This window comes from Leishmania donovani, chromosome 30 (genome assembly GCF_000227135.1).
Source record: "Leishmania donovani BPK282A1 complete genome, chromosome 30".
Lineage (NCBI taxonomy): Eukaryota > Euglenozoa > Kinetoplastea > Trypanosomatida > Trypanosomatidae > Leishmania > Leishmania donovani.
In genome coordinates this window covers 614676-636070 of record NC_018257.1, presented here as the reverse complement: position 1 = coordinate 636070, position 21395 = coordinate 614676, and the positions used below count along the sequence as shown (strand labels likewise).

Here is a 21395-nt window from a genome sequence, read left to right as displayed (position 1 = left end):
GCGCGAACACAGTGTGTCTCCTTTCGTGTCCGAGACCCTCTGCGACTCTGAGGCGTTAGGGTGAAAAAAAAAGGATGTCAAGAGGTAAGGTGCAGGTAATCTAACGTGGCTATGAGGAAACTGCACAAAGTAAAACAGGAGGGAGCAGGCACGCACACATACATGTGTCCGTGCGTGCTTGTATGTGATGTGCTGACCTCGCTTCCTTTTCGTTTATATAGATGTCGTACTCCTCGCTTGCGGAGATGATTGCCTTGCCTTATCTCTCCTTCCCTACACACTACGTACTGCACATGTCAGCTGCAGCACCAGCAGCAGGCGAAGACGGCAAGAGGAGCGAGAGCCAGTCGGTGGACAGGTGCAAGCAACGAACATGAAGAAGTGCATGTCGCGTTTGTGTTGTCATCCGCCAGAGAGACATAAAGTTGAGAAGAGAGAGAAAGGTTGCAGGCATCAAAGCAAAACACACGGGATCGGGGCGATCGCTGAAGGAGAGCTGTGCCGCCACCAAGCACTTCGCTTACCGGGGGAATCAACGCAGCTGACGCCTGCATACAGTGTGCAAGACACGCGTGTATAAGGGAGGGAGTGCTGGTCCTACGCGCCGAGGATACACAGGGCACTTCGACACACACACAATGGCGAAACAGTTCTTTGCCGCTTGACCCTCCCTCCCCCTGTCCCGTTACGCCAATGCGCTGTCATGTCTGCACCATCTACCATTTCGAAGGTACACACACGCCAATACGATGAAGCCGCAGAAAGGGTTTTGTTCACGTGTCCATTCTCCACCACAGAGCATGAGCCACACTCCACTCGGCTCCCGGCCCTGCCACAGGCCCGTCGCACCGTGCGAAGCAGCCTTAGACACATGCTTTAGAGCTATGCGCCGAGTGAGTCATCTGCACACGGCCTCTGCATCAAGCTCTAGCCGTCTCTCGCTCCACAGGCCGCCTCACAGCCGCTCACATCATGCCGGTCGCCACCCCTGGTGCATCCCCCTCGCCGTGGCGCAGGCTCCCCACACCAGTGGGCAGTGCGAGGGCCGGGTGAGGTACGCTCAAGCCACGCTGACACCCTGCCCATCATGTGGGTGGTGCAAACGTGCTCGCTGCCGCAGGCCGCTCCGACGCAACGTCAGCCAGGACCTGACCTCCAATATCAGCAGCGCTACACCACTCTCACCACGCCCTACGCCATAAGTACTTGACCATGTTACCACCAGAGGTAGCTCGGCATCGGCAGAGATAAGGGGGCTCGCCTGGCTTCCTCCCCACACAGAGTCGGGGTGCACTAGACCCTGAGGATACGATGCGCCGAGGTGTGCGCCCCGTCATGATGGTGTGAAGAGAAGCACAAAAGGAAGAGAAGCCTGCGGACACAAGCGCTGCGACTGGCAGCCCCCCGTTCCGCACGCACAAGCCTACAAGCACCAGGGATCTCCCCCTCCCCCTCCGTGGCCACGCACTCGGCAACGCTTGTGGAGGGCAAACAACAGGAGAAAGGCTCATGAGGAAGTCCCTTTGCGAATGGCCGAGCGGCAGAGATACAGAGGATAACTGAGCTGGCAGCATCCAGCCTTTCTGTTCTTCACAGGCTCCTCCACCCTCCTTCAGCACAGTGTCCACCGACGCACACGGTCACTGTGTGTCGCGCCCTTACTGTCTACTACGAGAGCAGAGCAAGACCGACTGTTCGAGTCATCAGCCCTGGCGGCGTTACCTCCCAACCCATGTGTCCTCGGCTGCGTCTGTGTGCGTGCACCTCACCAAGCGCACCACTACAACAGAGTTATCTCCACAGATGCCAGCGCCTCAACCACCCACGCTGGGTATTCCTTCGTGGGGTAGTAGGCAAGGAAGAAGTTCTGCACGTATTCGGTAAAGCGACCCTCTTCTATGGCGCTTCGAGCGCCGCGCGTGAGGCCGATGAGGTAGGCGATGTTGTGATACGATAGCAACGTCGCCGCTGTCCCCTCCTTTGCCGCGATCATGTTCAGGTAGGAGCGTGTGTACGTGCGGCACGTCATACAGCTGCAGTTCGGGTCGAGGGGGCCGAAGTCGGCCGCATACTCCTTCTTAGAAAGCTGCAGCTTGCCAGAGGAAGTGAGTGCGGAGCCGAAGCGGGCTGTGCGGCAGGCGTACACGCAGTCGAACATGTCCACTCCGAGCGCGATACAGACGAGGATGTCCTCTGGATAGCCAACGCCCATGCAGTACCGCGGCTTGTTCGCCGGCAAACCCTCCTTCGTGCACAAGCGCACCATCCTCCAAAAGTCGTCCTTCGCCTCCCCGCCGCTGAGCCCGCCGATGGCGTAGCCCATGCACTCTGCCCGCTGGATAATCTCCTTCACGCAGTACCGGCGCAGCTCGGCATTCAAGGCACCCTGCACGATGCCAAAGATGCACTGCTTTTCCCGATTCTGGTTGGCTGCGAGACAGCGGTCAAGCCACCGGATAGAGCGCTTCGCCGCCTCCTCCACACGTGGTCCGACAGTCAGCGTGTGCACCACGTCGTCCAGCTGCATCATAATGTCACCACCGATGGCATTCTGAATGCGGATGGAGTCCTCAGGCCGGAGCAGCAGGGAGTACGTGTTTTCCGCCTCCCCTTCGTTGTCATGTCCGTTAGCTGCATCTGTCGGCGCCGTCGCTGCAGATGCCGCTGCAGTCGCACCGCTGGCAGAGCTCAAGGCCGCCGTCTTGGCTACAGAAGCCACAGCCCCTGCCGTGCCACTGCCATGTGTCGACTGGAACCGCACGCCCTCCTCCGTAATCTGCGCAAGCTTCAGCAGCGACACCATCTGGAAACCACCGCTGTCGGTTAATATGTTCTTTCTCCAGTTCTCCATAAAGTGGATACCATCCATGTTGTCGCGTATGCCATCTGCCGAGGTGCGCGTGCCGGTGGCAGCCTCCCGCGCATTCTTGCGGGCGGTTAGAGCACGCAGCACCTCCTCCCCTGGTCGAAGGCCCAGATGATAGGTGTTGCCCAGGATTATTTCAACATCGAGCTCCTCAAGTTGCTCCACTGTGACGCCCTTTAGTGCACCCTGCGTCGCCACCGGCATAAATATCGGCGTGCGCAAGGGGCCGTGGGGCAGGTGGAAGACGCCGCTACGCGCTGCCACAGGCTGCTTGCCGTCCGGGCCCCTGTACTCCTCGAACGTGAATATCGAAGACGGTGGCATTGCCTTGCTGCGTGGGCACCGGTAACTGCGTAGCTTGCGCGTGGAATGAGCGTGGATGGGAATGTGGTGTCCGTCGTGCCGACGTGGCACACCTGCACGCCAGACACGCCGTTCGATGGGCCTGACTCATCCGTAGAAACACAAGCAAAGGTGATGGAAGAGCAAGAAGAAAGCCAGAGAAGGAAATGTATGAGCAGGATAGGCAAAGACTCTTGAGTACAGTCAAGAGGGCACTTTCTCTCCCTGTGGCCGACATATGAGTGCTTTCACGAAGCAGGAACAAGGAGTGGTGTATAAGGTCTCCGTGCCCACGGTCCTCACCAGTCTATACACGCCGCGTACGGCGCACGGTCGGCACACGGTGATGATGGTAGAGCGGGTGGCCCCGTGTCTCCGATCACCGGCACAGAGGCAATAAACTCGCTCGCTCTCTCTGCGCGATCCTGCTGTCGACTGTGCACTTGGCACCGCGTACGAAGCACTGCCAATGAAACACCAGCCCGTTCGGCAGTCCATTCTGCAATGCCGCTGTTGATTAGGTGCGGTCTTCACCGATTGAAAAATGCATTCTCAACGCCAAAATGGAGGAAGAAAGCATACGCCTCAGATGAAAGAGGAGGCGCAGCAGAGGGGGAGAGCGTCTCTGCGTGTGTGTGTGTGTGTGTGTGCGCGCTTGGGTGGAGGGGAAGGGACAGCTTTTGTCTTCATAAGTTTATTTGCTCTTTGCTCGTTTGGTGGAATGAGATGCCCCCCACGCCCCTCCCCATCCCCCTCTCGCTCTCGCTCTTCAGTATACCGGTTTCCCTTGTCACCGGCGCGCCACATTCCCTGTCGTTTTTCCCCTCCTTTTGGCCGCCCATGTTGTTCTCTTTTGCTCGATCTATGTTCTACCGCCAAGGTAGTCCTTGCTGCACCGTGCGCATCCAAGTTAGCGGCATACAATGGGGTGTAGGATGTGTTGCTCATCCTTACATGTGTAAAAAGGAAGCAAAACACACACACACACGCGCGCGCGCGTTGCCGAGGGAGCGAAAAGGAGAGACAACGAACGCGAAAATACAAAAAGAGAACAGAGTGAAGGATTGCCGCTGCTTCCGTCTTAGAATCGGGATTAGGTCGAAAGGGTTTCATGAGGAAAAAAGAAGAGAGGAAAAGCAAAGCCGGGGCACACGTGGGGGAGTTGATGGAGAGATGCTTGGCACGCCACACGGCTCCCCACATCTTCCTCTGTTTATCGTCTTCAGTAGTGGCGTCGCTCCTCTGAGTGGCCCCGGTGAATCCCCTTCCTGCGTTGCTGACTTTTCATCGCTATCCTCTCCGTGGACTGTGACCATGCCAGTCCTCCGAAGCGCACATACAGCTGTCGTGACGACGACGACGCTGCACGTCGACGGAAAGAAGAGTGAGGGAGTGTGAGCAAGCGGTATAGGCCTGTACGCTAACCCCCTCCCCCAAAAAAAAAGAACAAGAGAAATTCGCGTGACTCCGATGAGGGGCACCTCCGAAGAGAATTCGACAGCGAGAGGCAAGGGAAGGAGGAAGGGATGAGGGTGCGAGAATAGAAAAGGGTCGAAAGACAACTTTTCGAAAGTAAGGGAAGACGGCGATGGAGGAGACGGAAGGGAAACGAACGGCGTGTCCGTTGTTTCGGTGTGTGTGGGGGGGGGGAGGCAAAGAGAATCAACGAGATGTAATGCAAAAAAGAAAGCGCGCGATACGAGAACACGACGAAGAAGCACATCTGATGGACGGAGAGGTGGCGAGAGAGAAAAAGGCATGCACACATACGCACGCAAGCAAGCGGGATTGGAGAACAACATAAGAAGCGACAAAGAACAAGAGGAGATCCGCACTACCGCACACGCACACGCGCAGATGGCGTGACTGCGGCAGCAGAGCCGAAACAAGCACAAATCCAAAGCTGAACATGAACGAAAAAGAAAAGAGGGAGAGAGACACAAAAGACGTTGTGGAGAAAACACCCGAGAAGATGAGCACCAAAACGAAATCTAACAAAACTCCAGAAACGGAAAGCCCACTCATCACCACCACTACCCCTCCTCCCCTCCCCATCCACCTAAAACGAGGACAACAAGGGGGAGGGGGAGGGGGGAGGGCGGCGGGCCCACGTGTGGTCATATCCTCATCAGCCAACCAAAACGAGCACAACAAAAAGAGAGAGTCAGTGGACGAGACACGCAGCGCACCATGGCGCACACACACACACACACACAGAACACCCAAAACAAAGGGGGGAGAAAAGGCAAAGAAGCTGCACTGCTATACCACACCCAGTCGCCGAATACCACATACACGTAGGCAGATGCCCACATCGGAAGAGAGAAAGCAGCGAAGAAGTGCACAGGTGCGTCACGCAATAGACGCACAGATCCACCACCAAAGAAAAGACGATGTCGAACCAACAAAGGAAAACGAAAGGCGACGATGCAGACCTTGTTGAGAGGCACATCCGCAATACCGGCAACAGTGCCGAGTCCAGAAGAGAGGAGGGATCACGGTTGAGCCGTGCCACACCGCCATCACACGGAGCGCACACTACATGCGCATGTGTCTTTGTCTGCATAAGGGTTTGCCGTAGGAGGAAAAGGAGAGGGCGAGAGAGGCACGAGACAAAGGCAAGTCTCCGCCTTTCAGACGCCGACACTGCAACGGAAATGCTGAACAGAAATAAGGAAACCCGGCATAGGAAAGGAAACGCAGAAGCGGCAACACAATACGAGTGGAGACGCACAGAAACTACAAAACAAGTCAGAGTCGCCGCGCACGCATGAAACCATAACGTCATGCAAAAAGTGAGGGGAGGGCATGCAAGTCAAACGAAAAGGGGGCGAAGCAAAAGGTGGGGAAACAACAACGGCGAGGGAAGGTGAGGTGAGGTGATCACTGCCCCCTGAGCACCTCTCGCTTGGGAGGGTCACCATTGTTATCCGCATCGTTGACGAAGCGGCAAAGAATCCATGCGACGGAGTCGGTCCCTCGTGTTGCTCAGAGAGCTGCCGCGTCATCAGATGATACGCTTCGTCTTAGAAAAAGATTCCATGAAAGCCCGCTCCTCCTCAAAAAGTTGATCAGCGGTCAAGCTATTGTACGCTCGACTGGCCTCATGACAGAACGAGGAGCTCTGCGTTGTCGCGTTGAGGGACTTTTCCAGCGGCAAGTTTGCACGGCGCGCGTAGGCCTCGGTCGCCATCATCCACCGTGGTCTTGTCTGCTCCTTTTCCTTCGGCACGGGATTCTTGTTGCTCAGAACCGCATTATTGCCTTTCGCACTCCGCTCCGGCTTCTCCTGAAGAATGGGCCCTAACCTCACCGGCAGCATCGCATCTCCAACGCCGCCGCCGTTGTTTTTTCGTCTTGGAAGCGGCGGGCAAGCTTTGCGGTCCTTGCTGAACTCTCCGGCCGGTGTCCCGGTGACAGAAACCTTCTGCGGGCTGGCGTCCGAGGAGACGGTCGCCGCCTTTGAGCCAGCCCTCAGGGAACGCTCATCCTTAACGCCGACGTTCCGAGAAGGGAGTGCAGCTGCGGAGTCGCTCATTACGACACCTCTCTTCGCTCGGGCCACCGCCTTCACGGTCTTTCCAATCGCCCGCGAGGAAACGCCGAGGGAAGACGAAGCGGGCTCACCCGACTCTGCGCTGGTGTACAGTCCACTAGAGTGAGGCTGACGGTTGCTCTGCAAGCCGGTCAGTGGCGCCTCCTCCTGCGCTGCAAGCTTCGCTACCGGTACATTCGCGGCACAAGACGGTTGCGAGGTGGGAGGGACGTATGAGTCACTTGTGGGGTGCAGCGGGGCGGCTTCACCTGACGACTCTATCGGTGATATTGGGCACGGTGGCGGCGTGGACGGGGATGCAACTATTTGTTTTTCTGCCACTTCGGCCCCATCAGAAGTTCCACTGACAGCAGCCGCACCGTTGTTGAAGCGATGCAGAATCGGTGAGTGCGACTCCGGTGCCGTCGCCGAACGCCCGCGGAAGGCGTCACCATCTGGCGCTGCGTCGGAAGTTGGCCTGGGCTGCGAAGAGCAAGGCGAGCTGTCGGCGCTGTCAGGCTTGTGACGCGCGGCGACGTCTCCGCCGTTGTTAATGCAATGTCTGCTGTCTTCCTTGTTGCCGTCGCAAGCCTCCCGCAGCATTTCGTCGTCGCTGTAGTAGTCGCTTTGCAGCGGGTCTACCCACAACGAGGAGGCCTGCAGCGACACCTGCTCGGCAAGCAATGGCGAGCTGCATGCATCAGATGAGCGCAGCATCACCTCCTCCGGAGACTTATAGCCCATCCAAAGCGCCATCTCCACCGGCACAGCGGCGCCTTGCAGCGTACACCGAAACGCCGCCTCTGCCGTCGTGTGCAACGAGCTGAACTGCCCCCACAGATCCTGTTGGAGATAATTGCGCTCCTCTGTCTCCTCCTCCTTAAGCATCTCCATCCGCCTCTTCAAATTGCGGCTTCGTTCCTTGTTCAGCAACGCCTTCTTGATGCGATCCGCCTCGGACGTTTTGGCAGCGCGCGCACAGGTGGCGCTGCTCGCTCTCTCCGAGGGCCCAGCATCGCCGGTGCTGCCTCTCACAGCCCGCTTGCCGCCAGCAGAGCCGGCGGGGCGACTGGTGTGGGAAGACCGCAAAGACGAGCGCTTTAGTGGCATCTTGAGCAGCCCCATGTTGCTACGATACATGACGCGAACGCTGGAGAGGGCAAAAGTGCTGCCTGCCTTGCACAGCCGCGAAGCAAACCCACGCCCGCTGATGGTCCAATATATGAAGCCGTCGCCGGCGAGCCCGATGAAGCTGCCGCAGTCGCTGTTGAACTGAATGCCGTCGCCGTAGTGAAAGCTGCACTTGAGCTTGCTGGGCGCCGCCTCAAACTCGTAGAAGGCGCCGTCGGCGAGCAGCGCGTAGACAGGCTGCAGCACCGACTCTAGCGGGGGCGGACGCTTAAAGTTCTGCATGGCGAGTTTTCCTCTCAGTAGGATGTCGTACTTGGCGCGCGCATCCTTCTGACTGAGAACCTCGTAGGCGCGCTGAATCTCTTGGAACTTCCACTGCAAGCCGTTTGGGCGGTCAGGATGGTACACGAGGGCAAGCTTGCGGTAAGCTGCTGTAATCTCCTCCAAAGTCGCGGTGTGAGAGACGTTGAGCACGGCATAGAGGGTGTTGCTGCGCACACTTCGCGGGGATGCCTCGGGGCCGCCAGTTGGCTCGGGGGCCACCGAAGCGGCCCCAGCACCCATTGGATTCGGTGAAAAAGACATGAGCACCCTTGCAGCTTAGGCCGGGTAAGTCCACGCCGTTGCTTTCGCAGAACGAGGTAGGTGCACTTTCCGTGGGCGTTTTGATGTGCAGAGGGTGAGTGACGGCCAAACAGTTCTGGGGCAGGCGGAGAGAAGCAGGGGGAGGCAGCGGCGGCGGCGGTACGTGTGTTAGTCGCCCAAAAGAAAACAAACAAGCGAAGGAAAGCCTTGAGTGATGGGCGTCCCGCCCTCAAAGGCGGAGGTGCCAAAGAACGAAGCGAGAACGCGAAGCGGAGCTTCTCTTCGCCTTCTCTTGTTGTCTTTTGGGAAGCGAAGAGGGAGGGATGGATGGAGAAGAGAACAAGAAAAGTGCACACAAACAGCAACACCCCGTTAGGTCAATCAGAAGACTGCTATATAAGGGAGATAAAGCGCCACAAGAAAGGAAGTCGGGAAGGCAACGATAGCCAGAGCAAGAGAAAGAGAGGATGCGGCAGACGGAAAAGAAGCGATGCTGCAGGAGGAAGAAGGGCAGCACAACCAAACGAAATAAAAGAAAGGCTGCGAAGATCAGCGGAACTGCCAGCGTGTGTGTCGTTGGCGCTAAGCCCACCCCTCAGTGAGACGACCCCGAAAAAGAGTAACGATACGCACGCACACAGAAATCAGCTGCAACAGAGAACCACCAGAGCTTGTTAGCGAAGGGAGTGGGCACAGTGTGACTGCAGCGGTGGTTGTGTGCCCGATTCTTGAGCTGTTCTCCTCTTTGTCACTGTTCGCGCAACCGCTGCTCCGCGGACTCTGCGCTCCGTACTGAGGGTTCAAGTGCCGCCGTTTTTACAGTCGCTGATAAAGCTCGTCTTCATATGATATTCTTGTCTTTCCTCGTCACTGCACACATGCACGCGCCAACCCGCTCGGTCTCTGAGAGCGCGTTCACGGGAACAAGAGATTCAGTCGCCTCTCTGCGTGAGCCTTCGAGTGTGCGGGCACCAGCTGAAAGCAAAGGCAAGCGACAAAAAAGAATTAAAGCAAAACGAGACAACTTGAGAGGGGGGAATAAGCGGGTGAACGACTGTCCCAGTTGTTGCACGTAGCACGCACAGATGTTCCTTTTCGATTGCCTGCTGCTCGACTTGCGCACCTGTGCGTGTGTGTGTGTGTGTGGGGGGGGGGTCGCGATGGAGGAGAGGTAGGAGCAATCAGGCACCACTGCACGAGCGTTATATGGTGTCCTGTCAGGATGGCCGATAGGCCTCCGCAGGGCGTGCCAGCAACGTGGGCAAAACAAAGACCAAAGACGAAGGCAGAGGTGTTCCAAGCTACGAACAATAAAAAAAGAGGGAACAAAGATGGTGCGGGCCAGCAGAAACAAGGACCGACAGAAGACAGCCCACGCCTAAAGCCTCTGGCACGAGAACAGAAACAGACAAGCGGAAAAAAAATGCGGAGGCGCCAGAAGCAAGCGATCGAGAGAGCGCGCACAACAATCCAACGGACCAAAGGAGAAAACAACAAAAAAAAAAACGGCGCACGCACAGTCGAGCCCAAGCGAGCTAAGCGCGCATACAGGGTGCCACAACCACAGAGAGAAGAGAGACAAATCGGCGCAGTGGCACAACACACACGCGTTTGCGCCACCACATAAAAAAAAGCTCAAGATCAATATTTTTTTTTTGCGTTAACAATCGAACGTTACAACGGCAGCGCGAAGGGCAAAACACACGAATTCCGTGAAAGAAGCGGAAACGAAACAGTGCTGCTTCTCCGCGTGTGCAAGGGTAGGGGCTCGGGTGTGTATACGCACGTGCCTCCGCCTGCCTGGGATGTGTTCCGATGACGAAGTAAGGCAGAGAGAGAGTAGCAGCAGTACCTAAACGTATTCGTGGAAACGGTGGTAGTAGAGAGATGGAAATAATTTCCTTGAGATGCTGTGATCACGGAGGCGCTTCAGAAAAAAAAGAAAAAAGGAAGGTGCGAAGTTTTGCCTGAAGCGATAAGTGCGATAAAACAGGGTGCGCGCACAGACGAGAAAACACAAAAAAAAATGAGCAATATATAGGCGGTTTAAAAACACACAAAAGAAAGTCGGCGCCGTAGCCCCTCCGTAGGCCAAGAAACAGAGTAATCCGTGCGTGCGCGTGTGAGTGAGGTGTGGGTTGGTATTCGCCTTTTGATTCGAAATTGATGCCTGTAGCTGATTTCTTTCGCAGCGCGTTTACAAGGTTTGGTAGATATCTGTATTGCGGCGCCTTGTGTTTGTGCGCGTGTGTCTTTGCCTTCTTTTGCACAAGACGGTGAGTTTAGGTTTGGCTTTGTTTGGCTCTACCTTCGTCTCTACACACATAGAAACACGAAAGAGGAGGGAGGCGATTGTGAAGAACGAGAGAACGACAGAGTCGAGGAAGTAAAATGTTTCAAGACAAAAACTTGCTGCGTGTGTGTGTGTGTGTGTGCGCGCGCGCCTTGCACGGTCCAATTAGCGAGCACAACGTGAATGGAAAAAAGGGAAAAACAGAAAGGAAGAAGGGTGAGAGCGCTGATGCACACACACGGTAATCGACAGAGAGAGTGACACGCACACACGCGCGTGTATACAGACAAACAGACGCACAGAGCTTACGGTGGATGTGTGTCCGGGTCAATGTTTATTGTTCGTTTATCCTGTTGTTATGATTTTTCCTCTCTTCCAGTACGCCTTCCCCGCCGACTCCGCGCCTGCGATCGTGCAGCGCAGTGAGCACAGTGTGTATATGCGCAGGAGGCCTGCGACTGCCTGTGTGTTGTACTCTCCCCACGATGGAGACAGCAATGAAGAGGAAATAAAAGCGAACAAAAAGCAAACTTTTTTCCCACTCTAGTTGCCACTGTCGTTCTTTTCTGTGTATGTATATATAGAGAGATATATGTGTATATATGCGGTGCCGGAGAGGAGTGCGGTTGTTGCGGTGCCACCGAGGGAGAGGGAAAGGGGGGCAGACAACAGCAGCCAATAATGGAGGGGGAGGGGGTGATGGAGAGGAAGGGAGGCAGAAGGGGGAGAGAGGGTAGGGAGAGAGTAGTAGCGGAAGATTCAGGTGGAGGAGGGATAAGGGAGGGGAAAGCACGAGAAGCGTACGCTATCGTGGGTGCTCGTTATCCCTGGTGAATCGCACCCATCCCGTTCTTGACACTCTCGCCGAGGGCACTCCCCAAACAAAAAGTGCGTGAGTTCGTGAAGGCGTCCAACGGAGGGGTAAGACGCGAAGAGTTGCAGGGAGAGGAAAGATGAGGGGGCAAATAGGCTTGCTTGCATGCGGAGGTTGACGAGGGCCCCATCTGTCCGTGCTAAGCCTGCGCTACGTGACGGGATAAGCGAGAGAGACGTCAACGAACGAAAACCCCACATGCGCGCCTCCATCTTGTCGCCAGCGCCAAGAAAGGCGATGCAACAAATCTGTGCCACTTGATGGACTCCACCGTTTCGCATCAAGCTGGAATAAGACTGTGACTCTGTCGCATCAAACAGGGCAGTGCGAGCTTCGCGTGCGAGCTGCTCCCACTCACCGAAAAGGGCCAGAGAGAGGGCGTCGGCATACCTGCTTCTGTGTCTAAGCTTGTGCGTGTGTCGTATGCAGGGTACAGGGAGGGTCAAACATGTCGGTCTGTTCCTTTTACTCTTTCCACTCGACGAGAGTGCTGTAAGAAGAAAAAGGAAGAAAATGCATATATGTGTGCTTAGTATGATGTGCACCCGCCCAGGTCAACGCAGAACGGGGCGGCGCCGTCCTCGTCGTCCTCTTGATCCTCTTCGTCCTCGTTATCAGCGAGACTTATGAGCATGGGCCGCCGCTCACCTCGTCCCATACCGTAGATGGGCCCCGTCGCCTGCTCACGCAGCACCGTCGCCACTCTCTCCTCCCACAACACTCGCCCTCTCTCGTCGTCGTCATGTGTAGCCAACGCAGATAGGCCCTCGAGGTTCAGAAAAGGGTGCTGTAGTGCTTCGCGAGCGGTGATGCGGCACTCGGGTTGCTGGTGCAGCATCCGCGACAGCAGGTCCAGCCCATCAGCGGGTACGACGCCGGCGTGGAACTTGTACGGAAGACTTGCCTGCGGGGCGGGAATGTGCGCAGCGGATTCCCTGTCCCTCGGCGGGCCGGGTACCGACGGCGCGCCGAGCCACGAAGGCGGCGCGCTGTACGTTGGCATTCCGAGAAGCTTCTGAATGCCCCCCAGCAGGTCTAACTCGCTCTCAGAACGGAACAAGCCCTTCTGCAGCAGCAACTGCGCAAAGATCACACCTAGCGCCCACACATCTGCCGCGGTGCGGCACACCTGGTCTCCGAGGAGAGCCTCGGGGGGTCGATAGTGGAGTGTTGTGCGTATCGATGGAGGTGTGCACAGGAGGTGCTCACGCTGGCCCGCAGGTGCCGCAGGAGGCTTGAGGACAGACGGAGAGTTCTCACACCCGGTCTTCGTCGCCGAGCGCAAGGGCGGAATGAAGCGTGCCGACCCAAAGTCACCGAGGCGAAGCCCAGCGTCCTTCGACACCAGCACATTGCTCAGTTTCAGGTCTCGATGCACCACACGGCACGTCTCGTGTAGGAAACATACGAGGCGTAGCAGGCGGCGCATCACGTAGCGCACGAGCGGCATTCGGGAAGGTGGCGGAGAGGGCGGCGACGCCTGCGGGCCCGCATCTGCCGTTGCAGCGTCGGGCGCTGTAGACAGCGAGGCGGAGGACAGGCCCAGACCGCCGCCGACACCAATAGAGGCAGAGGAACCAAAGAGGGAGACCACGCCGGGCTTCCGCATGTAGCCTCCGGCGCCATCGCCCCTCTGGGCACCGCGGGCGCCGTGCGGAAACACGACCTGCTCCAGGTTCGTTGCCGCGAGTTCCATCACAAGGCACATCTCCTTGTGCGGGGCCTCCACAACACGGTAGAGGTGAATGACTCGCGCAGAGTCGTCGATGAGATTACAGAGTGCCTGACCTTGATCGTCCTCCGCACGCGCCGTGGCATCGGAGGCTGAAGCAGTAGAATAAGAAGTGCCCGCTGCCGCAAGGCACGCAGCTTGCTTCTCGCTCACAAAGCGATGCAGCGTTACCTCACGCAGCACCGTTGCGGAGATGTCGCGTGCTCCGAAGTCGCTTGCCTGAATAAAAATGCGCTTTACGGCAACACGGCGACCGCGCCGCGCCGGCCTTTGTCCGCCATCTGCAACCTGCTCTTCGCCCTCATGCCCTCTGCAGGCCTCTTGCGAAAAAAGCCCCTTGGCGTTCTCGTCCTCCGCAGGTGCGCTGGTGGCTACGTCGAGGGCAGAGTATACGGCCCCCTGGGCACCCCGGCGAATCGGCGCCTCTTTCTTCAGCTGAGCGCCTTTCAACGTCATGGATGGCACAGGGCCCGAGATGAGGGGAAGCCGGGGCAGTGCTGTGCCTCCACAGTTGCCCACCCCTCCACCCTCCACTTGTGGATCGTTCACCTCAGCATTCTGCGAGGCGCTACAGCAGTAGTCGTCGTAGATCGACCACACCGGTGACACCTCTTCGCGGTCGCTGGTGGGCAGTACAGCTGCTGCTGCGCATGCGCCTGTGAAGAAGAGATGCGCCATTATCTGTGACGCTTGGCAGTTTTATACGCTTACCTTTAAAGTATGCGTGAGGATGAGATGAGCGGATGAGATACCAGTCGTTTCAGTGGTTCGGTGGACGCCGAGGTGAATGGATGTAGTCGGCGCAATGCGTTAGGTCGGCTCCACACAGGCGTCGCGGAGCAGGGAGGCGACGCGGATGTGGTTTGCTAAAAAGACCAAGTGCTGCACCCTGTCGTTGGGCAAGCTGCGGCCGGGGATAGGCTTGTGGGTGTGAATCTATGGAGAGTTGTGCCACGAGAAACAAAATCTCCTCTGTCGAGTCTTTCAGCTCAAACGAATAGCGCGAGCGCGCTTGTGTGTGTGTGTGTGTGTGTGTGTGTGTGTGTGTGTGTGTGTGTGTCGCGATGAGCACTACCGCAGCGTACGCAGCGCTGTCTATTTCAAGTCTTTGCGCTCTCTTTACCGTCCCTCTCTCCCTTTCTTTCGCCGGCTGAGCAAGTGAGCTCGGATTGTGGCAATGATAGTGCTGAAGGCTGCAGCGCTGCGTTTTGCCACATCACCCCAGATATGGCAACGAATGCACGAGAGAAAAGAAAATAAAACACACACACACACGCAGAGACAGACAGACAGAGGGACGAGGTGTTGTGTATGGAGCTCGATGAGGCAAAGTCGAACGAAGTGAGACTGTGCAGGCGAGCACGCGTTCGAGTCGATGCGCAAAGCAGAGGAGGCGAATGGAAAGAGAAGGAGAAGAGGTGAAATGGCCGTGTGCACCAACATCACGACGAAGCAGGGCCGGAGTATACAGTCGAAGATGCGACAGACGCACGGATGTCTACGCATGCCCCCAGCCCTCCCTCCCGTCCCCACCCCCTTTTCTCCTTTACGTTTGCACTCGCGGATTCGAAAAACCTGCTCCATACGCGCCACGCACAAGATGCTATTCAGTGAATTTACACGAGGTGGTGCAGAGATATGTGCATGTCTGCGAAGTAACCAGAACCAGCCCGCCCACCGGCACTGTGCGACAATATCTGGCGTGGTGTCCCACGCCTCCTCCACACGTGCTTTTATCGGCATCTCGGAACAAGGGAGAGGGAGAGTACGCCTTCCCATCCTTCGCCGCTTTTGTGTGCCTCATTCCATTCTTTTTTGTTTCACAGGGAGGGAGCGGAGGGGTGGGGGCTTGCTCTTGTGCGCTCGCAGACACATACACATAGAAAGGAAAGGACCGCATTGCCTAGACGTACATGACCGTCACCGAGAAGAGACGGAGGGAGAGAACAAAAGAGAGAAGAGAGCATCAAAGAACGCCCACCACCAGCATCATACCCGCCGCACTCCAAACAACAAACACGAATCGCACGAGAAGGAACGAAAAAAAAAGTAATAGTAGAACAGGTAACATGAGAGAAGGAAAGGACGTGGTGGCAAAAAAAAAGGGGGGGGGGCAATGCACACACGCAACGCCTGCATGTGTGTGTGTGTGCGCGCGCGCCGAAGTGGTACGCGTACATGCGTGTATGCACGAGTAAGACAAGGTCTTGGTCAAGCGCTTCCTGGCGATGGAAGGGCAAAGGAAAAGAGAAGGGGGAGGCGACATGACACTCATGGCACGCACCACGGCATCTGCACAGCAATGTAAGAATCTCTCAGGCGCAAATACGCAGAAAAAGAGAAAAGGATGGGCAGAAACCACCAGGACCTCCTTGTACCGCTACGTCTGCCAGAGTAACGGAGCCCCCCCCCCCCAAGGGGGGGGGGTCTATCGTCGCACGTGCACAAGTTTGTGGGCGCGTTTAGTTGATTGGGAGACAGCACACTCGACCACATCTCAACTGCACTCCGGCCTACTGCAGAAGCAGTTGCGTGGTGCCACTGTGCTCTCTCGTCCCCACCCACCTCCAGTATCCGTAGTCAAACCCCGTGAGTACATAAGCGCTGGCGCACTGCTCGTCATGCGTATTCACGCAAGGGGTACCTCATCAAACGTGCTGGAAGTGTTGATTTGAGCGGAACTCTTCGTAGAGGGTGAACATGACGTGCAGCGAGTCAATCAGGGAACTATAAGTGGGAATGTCCAAGATGGCGCACAGTGTGCGTACATACTGATCGAGATCGAGGTTGATCTGCGACGGAGGGAAGGCGACGTCGGAGTTCAGAACCTCCTCAAACTGCTGCGGCCATACCTGCATGAGCGTCTCAATGTCTGGCATGGGCCGCTGGTAGTTCACCGTCGGCAGTGCCTTCTTGTAGTGCACCTTTTTAATGTCGGAAATCCATCGATCAATCACCTCCGGCCGATTCGCCGCGTTTTCAAGGGAGTCCACGATGTCCGCCGCAACACCGTGAGCGTTAGTCGCGTTCAACTCCAGCAGTACCACTGCTGGATTCGACTGCGGAATGGCTGGTTCATCCACAATCTCCAGGCCCAGCCCGTCTGGAATACCGTCTGGTCGCGGCACCTTGACAAAGGGGTCGAGATCGCCAACCGTCGGGATGTAGTCCGGCACAAAAGGCCGCAGTTTGGCCGGCAGCTCCGCCGCAAAGGGCTCATACTCCATGATCTGCTTGAAAAGGTCTTGCATCTCACGGCTGGCGGTGGCGTTGATACGGGCGTACTTGGCAGGGTTGTACCCGAGCTGGGGATCGCCGACCTGCATCACTGGTGCCGCCTCTGCAAGCTCCGTGGGTTTCTGGCCGGCGTAGCCCTCCGCGCGGTACTCGCGGCCCTCGTCGATCTCAGTCTCCTCCTCGTCCTCCTCGTCCTCGTCTTCCCTCTCGTCGTCATCGTCGTCTGGACGCATCGTCTGCCCTGTCCTCATTGCCATCGGCGTCGCTACCTGACTGGCTGAGGGAGACACTGGAATGGCCTCATCGTGCGGTGCGTTCTCGATTGGCTGTCCCATGCCACCGCCGCCACGACTCGCGTCCGCCTCCGGCGCATACGATGGCCCAAGCGACGTACGTGGTGTCTTCACGTTCTCAGCGTTGCGCACCTCTATCCGCTCATCATTTGGGTTGTTTACCATGAGCTGTCCACCAAGCACAGCGGAAGCGGCGGTGTTCTCCATCCTTAAGGCAGCCAGGCTCTCCAATGGGTGTCCGTGGCCGGTGTTACGGCTTTCGCTGGAATTGTCGGCGTTGATAGTGCTCGGCGACAGAGCACTATCTATACGGTCGCGTGTAGGGATGACAGCGACAGGAGACTCTTGCGGGTGGTCGGGGACCGGGATGGGGAGGTCGTCGCCAGATTGACGGGACGACTCCGACCCACTTTCGGACGCTTCTTCCTCGGTCGTTTCGGTGCTCTCGTCGTAGACAGATGCGCTCCCGCTTTCGTCCGAAGCGTGGCCCATACTTTATCTGTGTTTCTCTTCTCGACAGCGTGTTGTAACCGCTTGATACGGCGACGAAATGAGCACGAGCAAGACTGTGTAGCAAAGATGTCCCACGAGCCCTCTAGCTGCGCATAAACTTCAGAAACGAGAAAGGAGAAGCAGCGTGACAGGATGAGTCTACAATGGCCACCTGCACGCTTGCCTGTGTCTGCGCTCCACCCTTCACTGAACCTGTACAAATGCTTCTGTGGACGTTTGTGTGGCGATGACTGCGTATATGTGCAGGCGTAAAATGTGTCTTGGAGGAGGGGGTGGCGCACGTGTACCTGGAAAACATCCGAAACCGCAAGTGTTCTGTGCACGAATGTTAAAAAACAATGAGGGAGTAAGGAGAGGATGCGATTGAAAGAAAGGTTGGAAGAGTTCATTGTTATTTCGTTTTTGTGCTTCAAAGGAATGAGAGCAGCAGACCCGATACGCATGGCACGCAAAAGGGGTCAAACATAGAAAAAGCACAAGCAGCAGATGCACCGCTGCAAGATGGGGAAGGGGAGGAGGAAGGTGTGCTGAAAATTGTGCGCACGCCCGGAGCATATGGTGCGCTTCTGTGGTCCCTCTAGTGCCGCTTGTTCATCGAGTGATCTGACAGAATAGACCCACCAAAGTGAAAGAGGAAGACAGAAAAAATAAGGCAGCCGATGGCGATATCCATGTATAAGCATGCGCATATGTGTTAGAGAGAAGTCCTCATCATGAAAGCATGGAGAAGACCAGCAAGCAAGCGAGCAAAGGTCATGAACGGCGCACATGCGTACACGCAAGCACACGCCCAAGAAGGATACGAAATCTCCGTTCAACGCGAAGAGCAAACCAAAAACGTGAAAGAAAGTCCCACAACAACGGCGACGACAATACAACAAGGGCTCAGTAAAACTATATTCATTCTGAAACACAACGCCGGTGCGTTGTTGCACTTCATAAAACAGTGCCACCTGAATGTCACCGTCGTTGCTGAGCAACATCAACGTCAACGTCAACAACAAAAAAAAAAACGTGCACAAACAAGGAGCACAGCAGAGGAGCAGCACGGAAACCAAAAGAAACGATACATATATATATATATATATAGCGGGGGAAGGAGGAAGAAGAGCAAGCACTGCTCTACACACTGTTGCTCTCCGGCCCGCGGCTGCCCTCCCCCTCCCCGTGAAAAAAGAAAAGGAAAGGCGAGAATCGCAGCGAGGTGGTGCAACGGGCGTGAAGCGGCGAAACGCGCTGGATACAGGTTTTTTTTGGGGGGGGGAGGACGCGGGGGTCCGTGAGGATGACTCGGCGTCAAAAGGGGTTGAGGGGGAGAAGAAGCGGTCTGGATAAACCACAGGGCCAGACCCCACCCCTTCCCTTTCGATGTTGGTTTTTTTTTTTGGCTGTGGGTTTCCAAAGCTCCACGCTCCCTGAGAGTTTGTGATGGCATTCTCCCTTGCCCACTCTCCGTAGCGAGGAATCACCTCGCAGCTGTGCACAACCCTGAACAAACTAACACTGGCATGCATGCGTAAACTTACCGCCATGGCTGTGAGGAGAGAAGTGAAAGGGCAAGCGCATGCGGAATGAGGGACGGGAGGAAGGCAGAGAGTCGAGAAAACCGATAAAACGAAAGGAAAAGCTCAACAGCAGATCTCTGATAAGGAACAAACGGGGGGGGGGAAGAGCCAAAGAATAGCCGCCGGGGTGTGAAGTGAGATGTCTTGATTCGGGCTCCTTACTGTTTCTCCGTGGGCACATATCAACCTCTAACGGGTAGGTATTCAACCTTCCAGAGAGGGAGGATGGGCGACGCACGTGGTGTCACGTGCTTCTCTCTCCTGAGCATGGGCCATCTCACGTTGGTGCTGATCCACACTGCCGTCTTTGAAGCATGGGCCTCAATGGCATTGGTGTATGAGTTTGTTCGCGTGGGCGGGTGCCGCTACGGCCCTTCACACACCACTCTCGCTCTGCATCGTCGCACTTTGCCACCTCCGACACCACCACCACCAGCATCGGCGCGGTGATGGCGTACATGATGAATATCCAGTACTTGTCCATGTGTACAAGGATGGCAAGGCAGTCGTAGCACCATTCAGGAGGGAAGAAATCGCCTGGATACGTTGGTTTGTGCGAAGGTGTCCGTTGTGGAGCAAGGAAGAGTCCACGCGTTCATGTGAAAGCTCGTGTGGGTTTGTTTGTTGCAGTTTTTTGAGGGGAGGGAGGAGAGGTGAAGGATGTCGATTCAGACGCGCGCAGGGCAGGCACAAGTACAGGGAAAAGAGCGACGGTAAAGATGAAAAGGCATACGACAGGAATGTAAGTGGCGGCTGCACCTCGCGCTGGTATGGAAGGACAGCCAGCAAAAACTGCGATGACAGAACGTTTTGCCCTGCTTACAAAAACAGGTCGACTGCCTTCCTTCTACAGCCTCTGAAGGCAACCCGTTCCTGTGCTTCCCATCAACGCTATGCAAAATGTCATAGCAAGTGCAGGCATGAATTGCAGCTCATCCACACAAGCACACACGCACACGTTTCTGTCACGCGTGCACATGGCAGAGCCGCAGCGTTGCACCCAATGCCCACCCCCACCCCCACGGAAGAGAGAGAAAGGGCGAAGGGAGGAGGAACGATGCGCTTTATCTCTCTACTCTACTTGAAATCACCCGCGTGTAGTTGTGTGTGTGTGTGTGTGTGTGTGTACGAGACGAGGAGATGAGAAAGAGGGAGCGACAAAACGCTGTACAAAAACGAACACACAAGGCCAAACCAAAAACGAAGAACTGAAAAGCTCTCCACCACGGAATCAAGTGGAGAGAGCGCACCACGATCTCTCCTCTCTTCGTCCAGGTACGTGTGCTGATGCTGGCGAACCTCTGCACAGGGGGCGGGGTGGGGCGAGGACTGAAAAACGCACAAAAAGAGAAAACAGCCGTTTCAACACGTTCGACGGTGCCCGACGCGCGCCGGATGCGCCCTCTTGCTTCCCTTCTCCAACAAAACAAAAGACACATGCACACGCATGCGCACCCTTATGCTCACACCCCCTTTCTGATTGAAGCGTCGACTTCAGGTGAGAAAAAAAGGGATAGAGAGAGGGTGGCATCTCCTGGTACTCTAATGCGGGCATCGCCAAGGCACCCACACGAGCAACCTGGCTGCATGGTGAAGCCCACAAATCGGCGGACAGCCACAACCACTACAACGAGCAAAAGCGCATCTATGACCGGGATCATCCAGAAGAGCGGAGACGGGAAACGGGGAAACGCACGCCATCCCTTTTCCTGCGTGTATGATCTGCATAACTGGATTAAGACCCACAAACACAAAACCCCTCCCCCACCCCTCTTCTGCGCTCCCCCTCGCCCACCTCACCACGCCAAACAAAAAGAAAGCGAAGAGAGTAACATAAAAGAAAACAAAAAGGGAGAAGAGGGGGTATGCATCGGCCGGCGTGAAACACACTGACGCATGGCTGTGAAAGGGCGCCCAGTGTGTCTCTCAATGTGAACGGAAGGCGCAGAGTGGAAGAGGAGAAAAAGTAGGGGGCTTTTCGCTGTAGGCTCAGCGCGGCATCCGGCGCACAAAAAAAAACGACGCAGGGCAGCCTACCGTCGGAAGAAGAAATCGAGACCAACAAAGGAGAGGTGCGACGCGATGAATCCTTCGTTGCGTTATGGTGGGAAGAAGAGGCAGAGCAAACACAATAAGCGACGCAAAGAGAGAGACAAACATGCAACACAAATGAAGAGAGAACAATATATAGAGATGTATACATATATATATATATATGTATAGATATGTGTGTGCGTGTGCGTGTGCGTGTGCGTGTGCGTGTGCGTGTGCGTGTGCGTGTGCGTGTGCGTGTGCGTGTGCGTGTGCGTGTGCGTGTGCGCAGAACGATGCATTCTAGACCCCATACAGACAGCAGCCACTTAAAGATTCCTTTCTTTGCCTCCACGTATATATCCTTTTTTCTTTTTCAGCCTGTCCATTCTCCACCG

General features: G+C 56.2%; 4 protein-coding genes across 4 annotated transcripts; all 4 read right to left on the bottom strand.

Moving 5' to 3' along the window:
- Positions 1-1780: 1780 nt before the first annotated feature.
- LDBPK_301800 (queuine tRNA-ribosyltransferase, putative) lies at positions 1781-3190 on the bottom strand (the record flags this gene model as incomplete). The annotated part of the gene is made up of 1 exon (XM_003862844.1): positions 1781-3190. The coding sequence occupies one exon, from the start codon at positions 3188-3190 to the stop codon at positions 1781-1783; it is 1410 nt and encodes a 469-aa protein (XP_003862892.1).
- A 3025-nt stretch (positions 3191-6215) lies between these two features.
- LDBPK_301790 (DNAJ domain protein, putative) lies at positions 6216-8438 on the bottom strand (the record flags this gene model as incomplete). The annotated part of the gene is made up of 1 exon (XM_003862843.1): positions 6216-8438. One exon carries the CDS (start codon positions 8436-8438, stop codon positions 6216-6218), a length of 2223 nt encoding a protein of 740 aa, XP_003862891.1.
- Positions 8439-12155: 3717 nt separating this feature from the next.
- On the bottom strand, positions 12156-14036 carry LDBPK_301780 (protein kinase, putative; the record flags this gene model as incomplete). Its single annotated transcript, XM_003862842.1, has 1 exon — positions 12156-14036. The coding sequence occupies one exon, from the start codon at positions 14034-14036 to the stop codon at positions 12156-12158; it is 1881 nt and encodes a 626-aa protein (XP_003862890.1).
- Positions 14037-16006: 1970 nt separating this feature from the next.
- LDBPK_301770 (hypothetical protein, conserved) lies at positions 16007-17095 on the bottom strand (the record flags this gene model as incomplete). Its single annotated transcript, XM_003862841.1, has 1 exon — positions 16007-17095. One exon carries the CDS (start codon positions 17093-17095, stop codon positions 16007-16009), a length of 1089 nt encoding a protein of 362 aa, XP_003862889.1.
- Positions 17096-21395: the final 4300 nt, after the last annotated feature.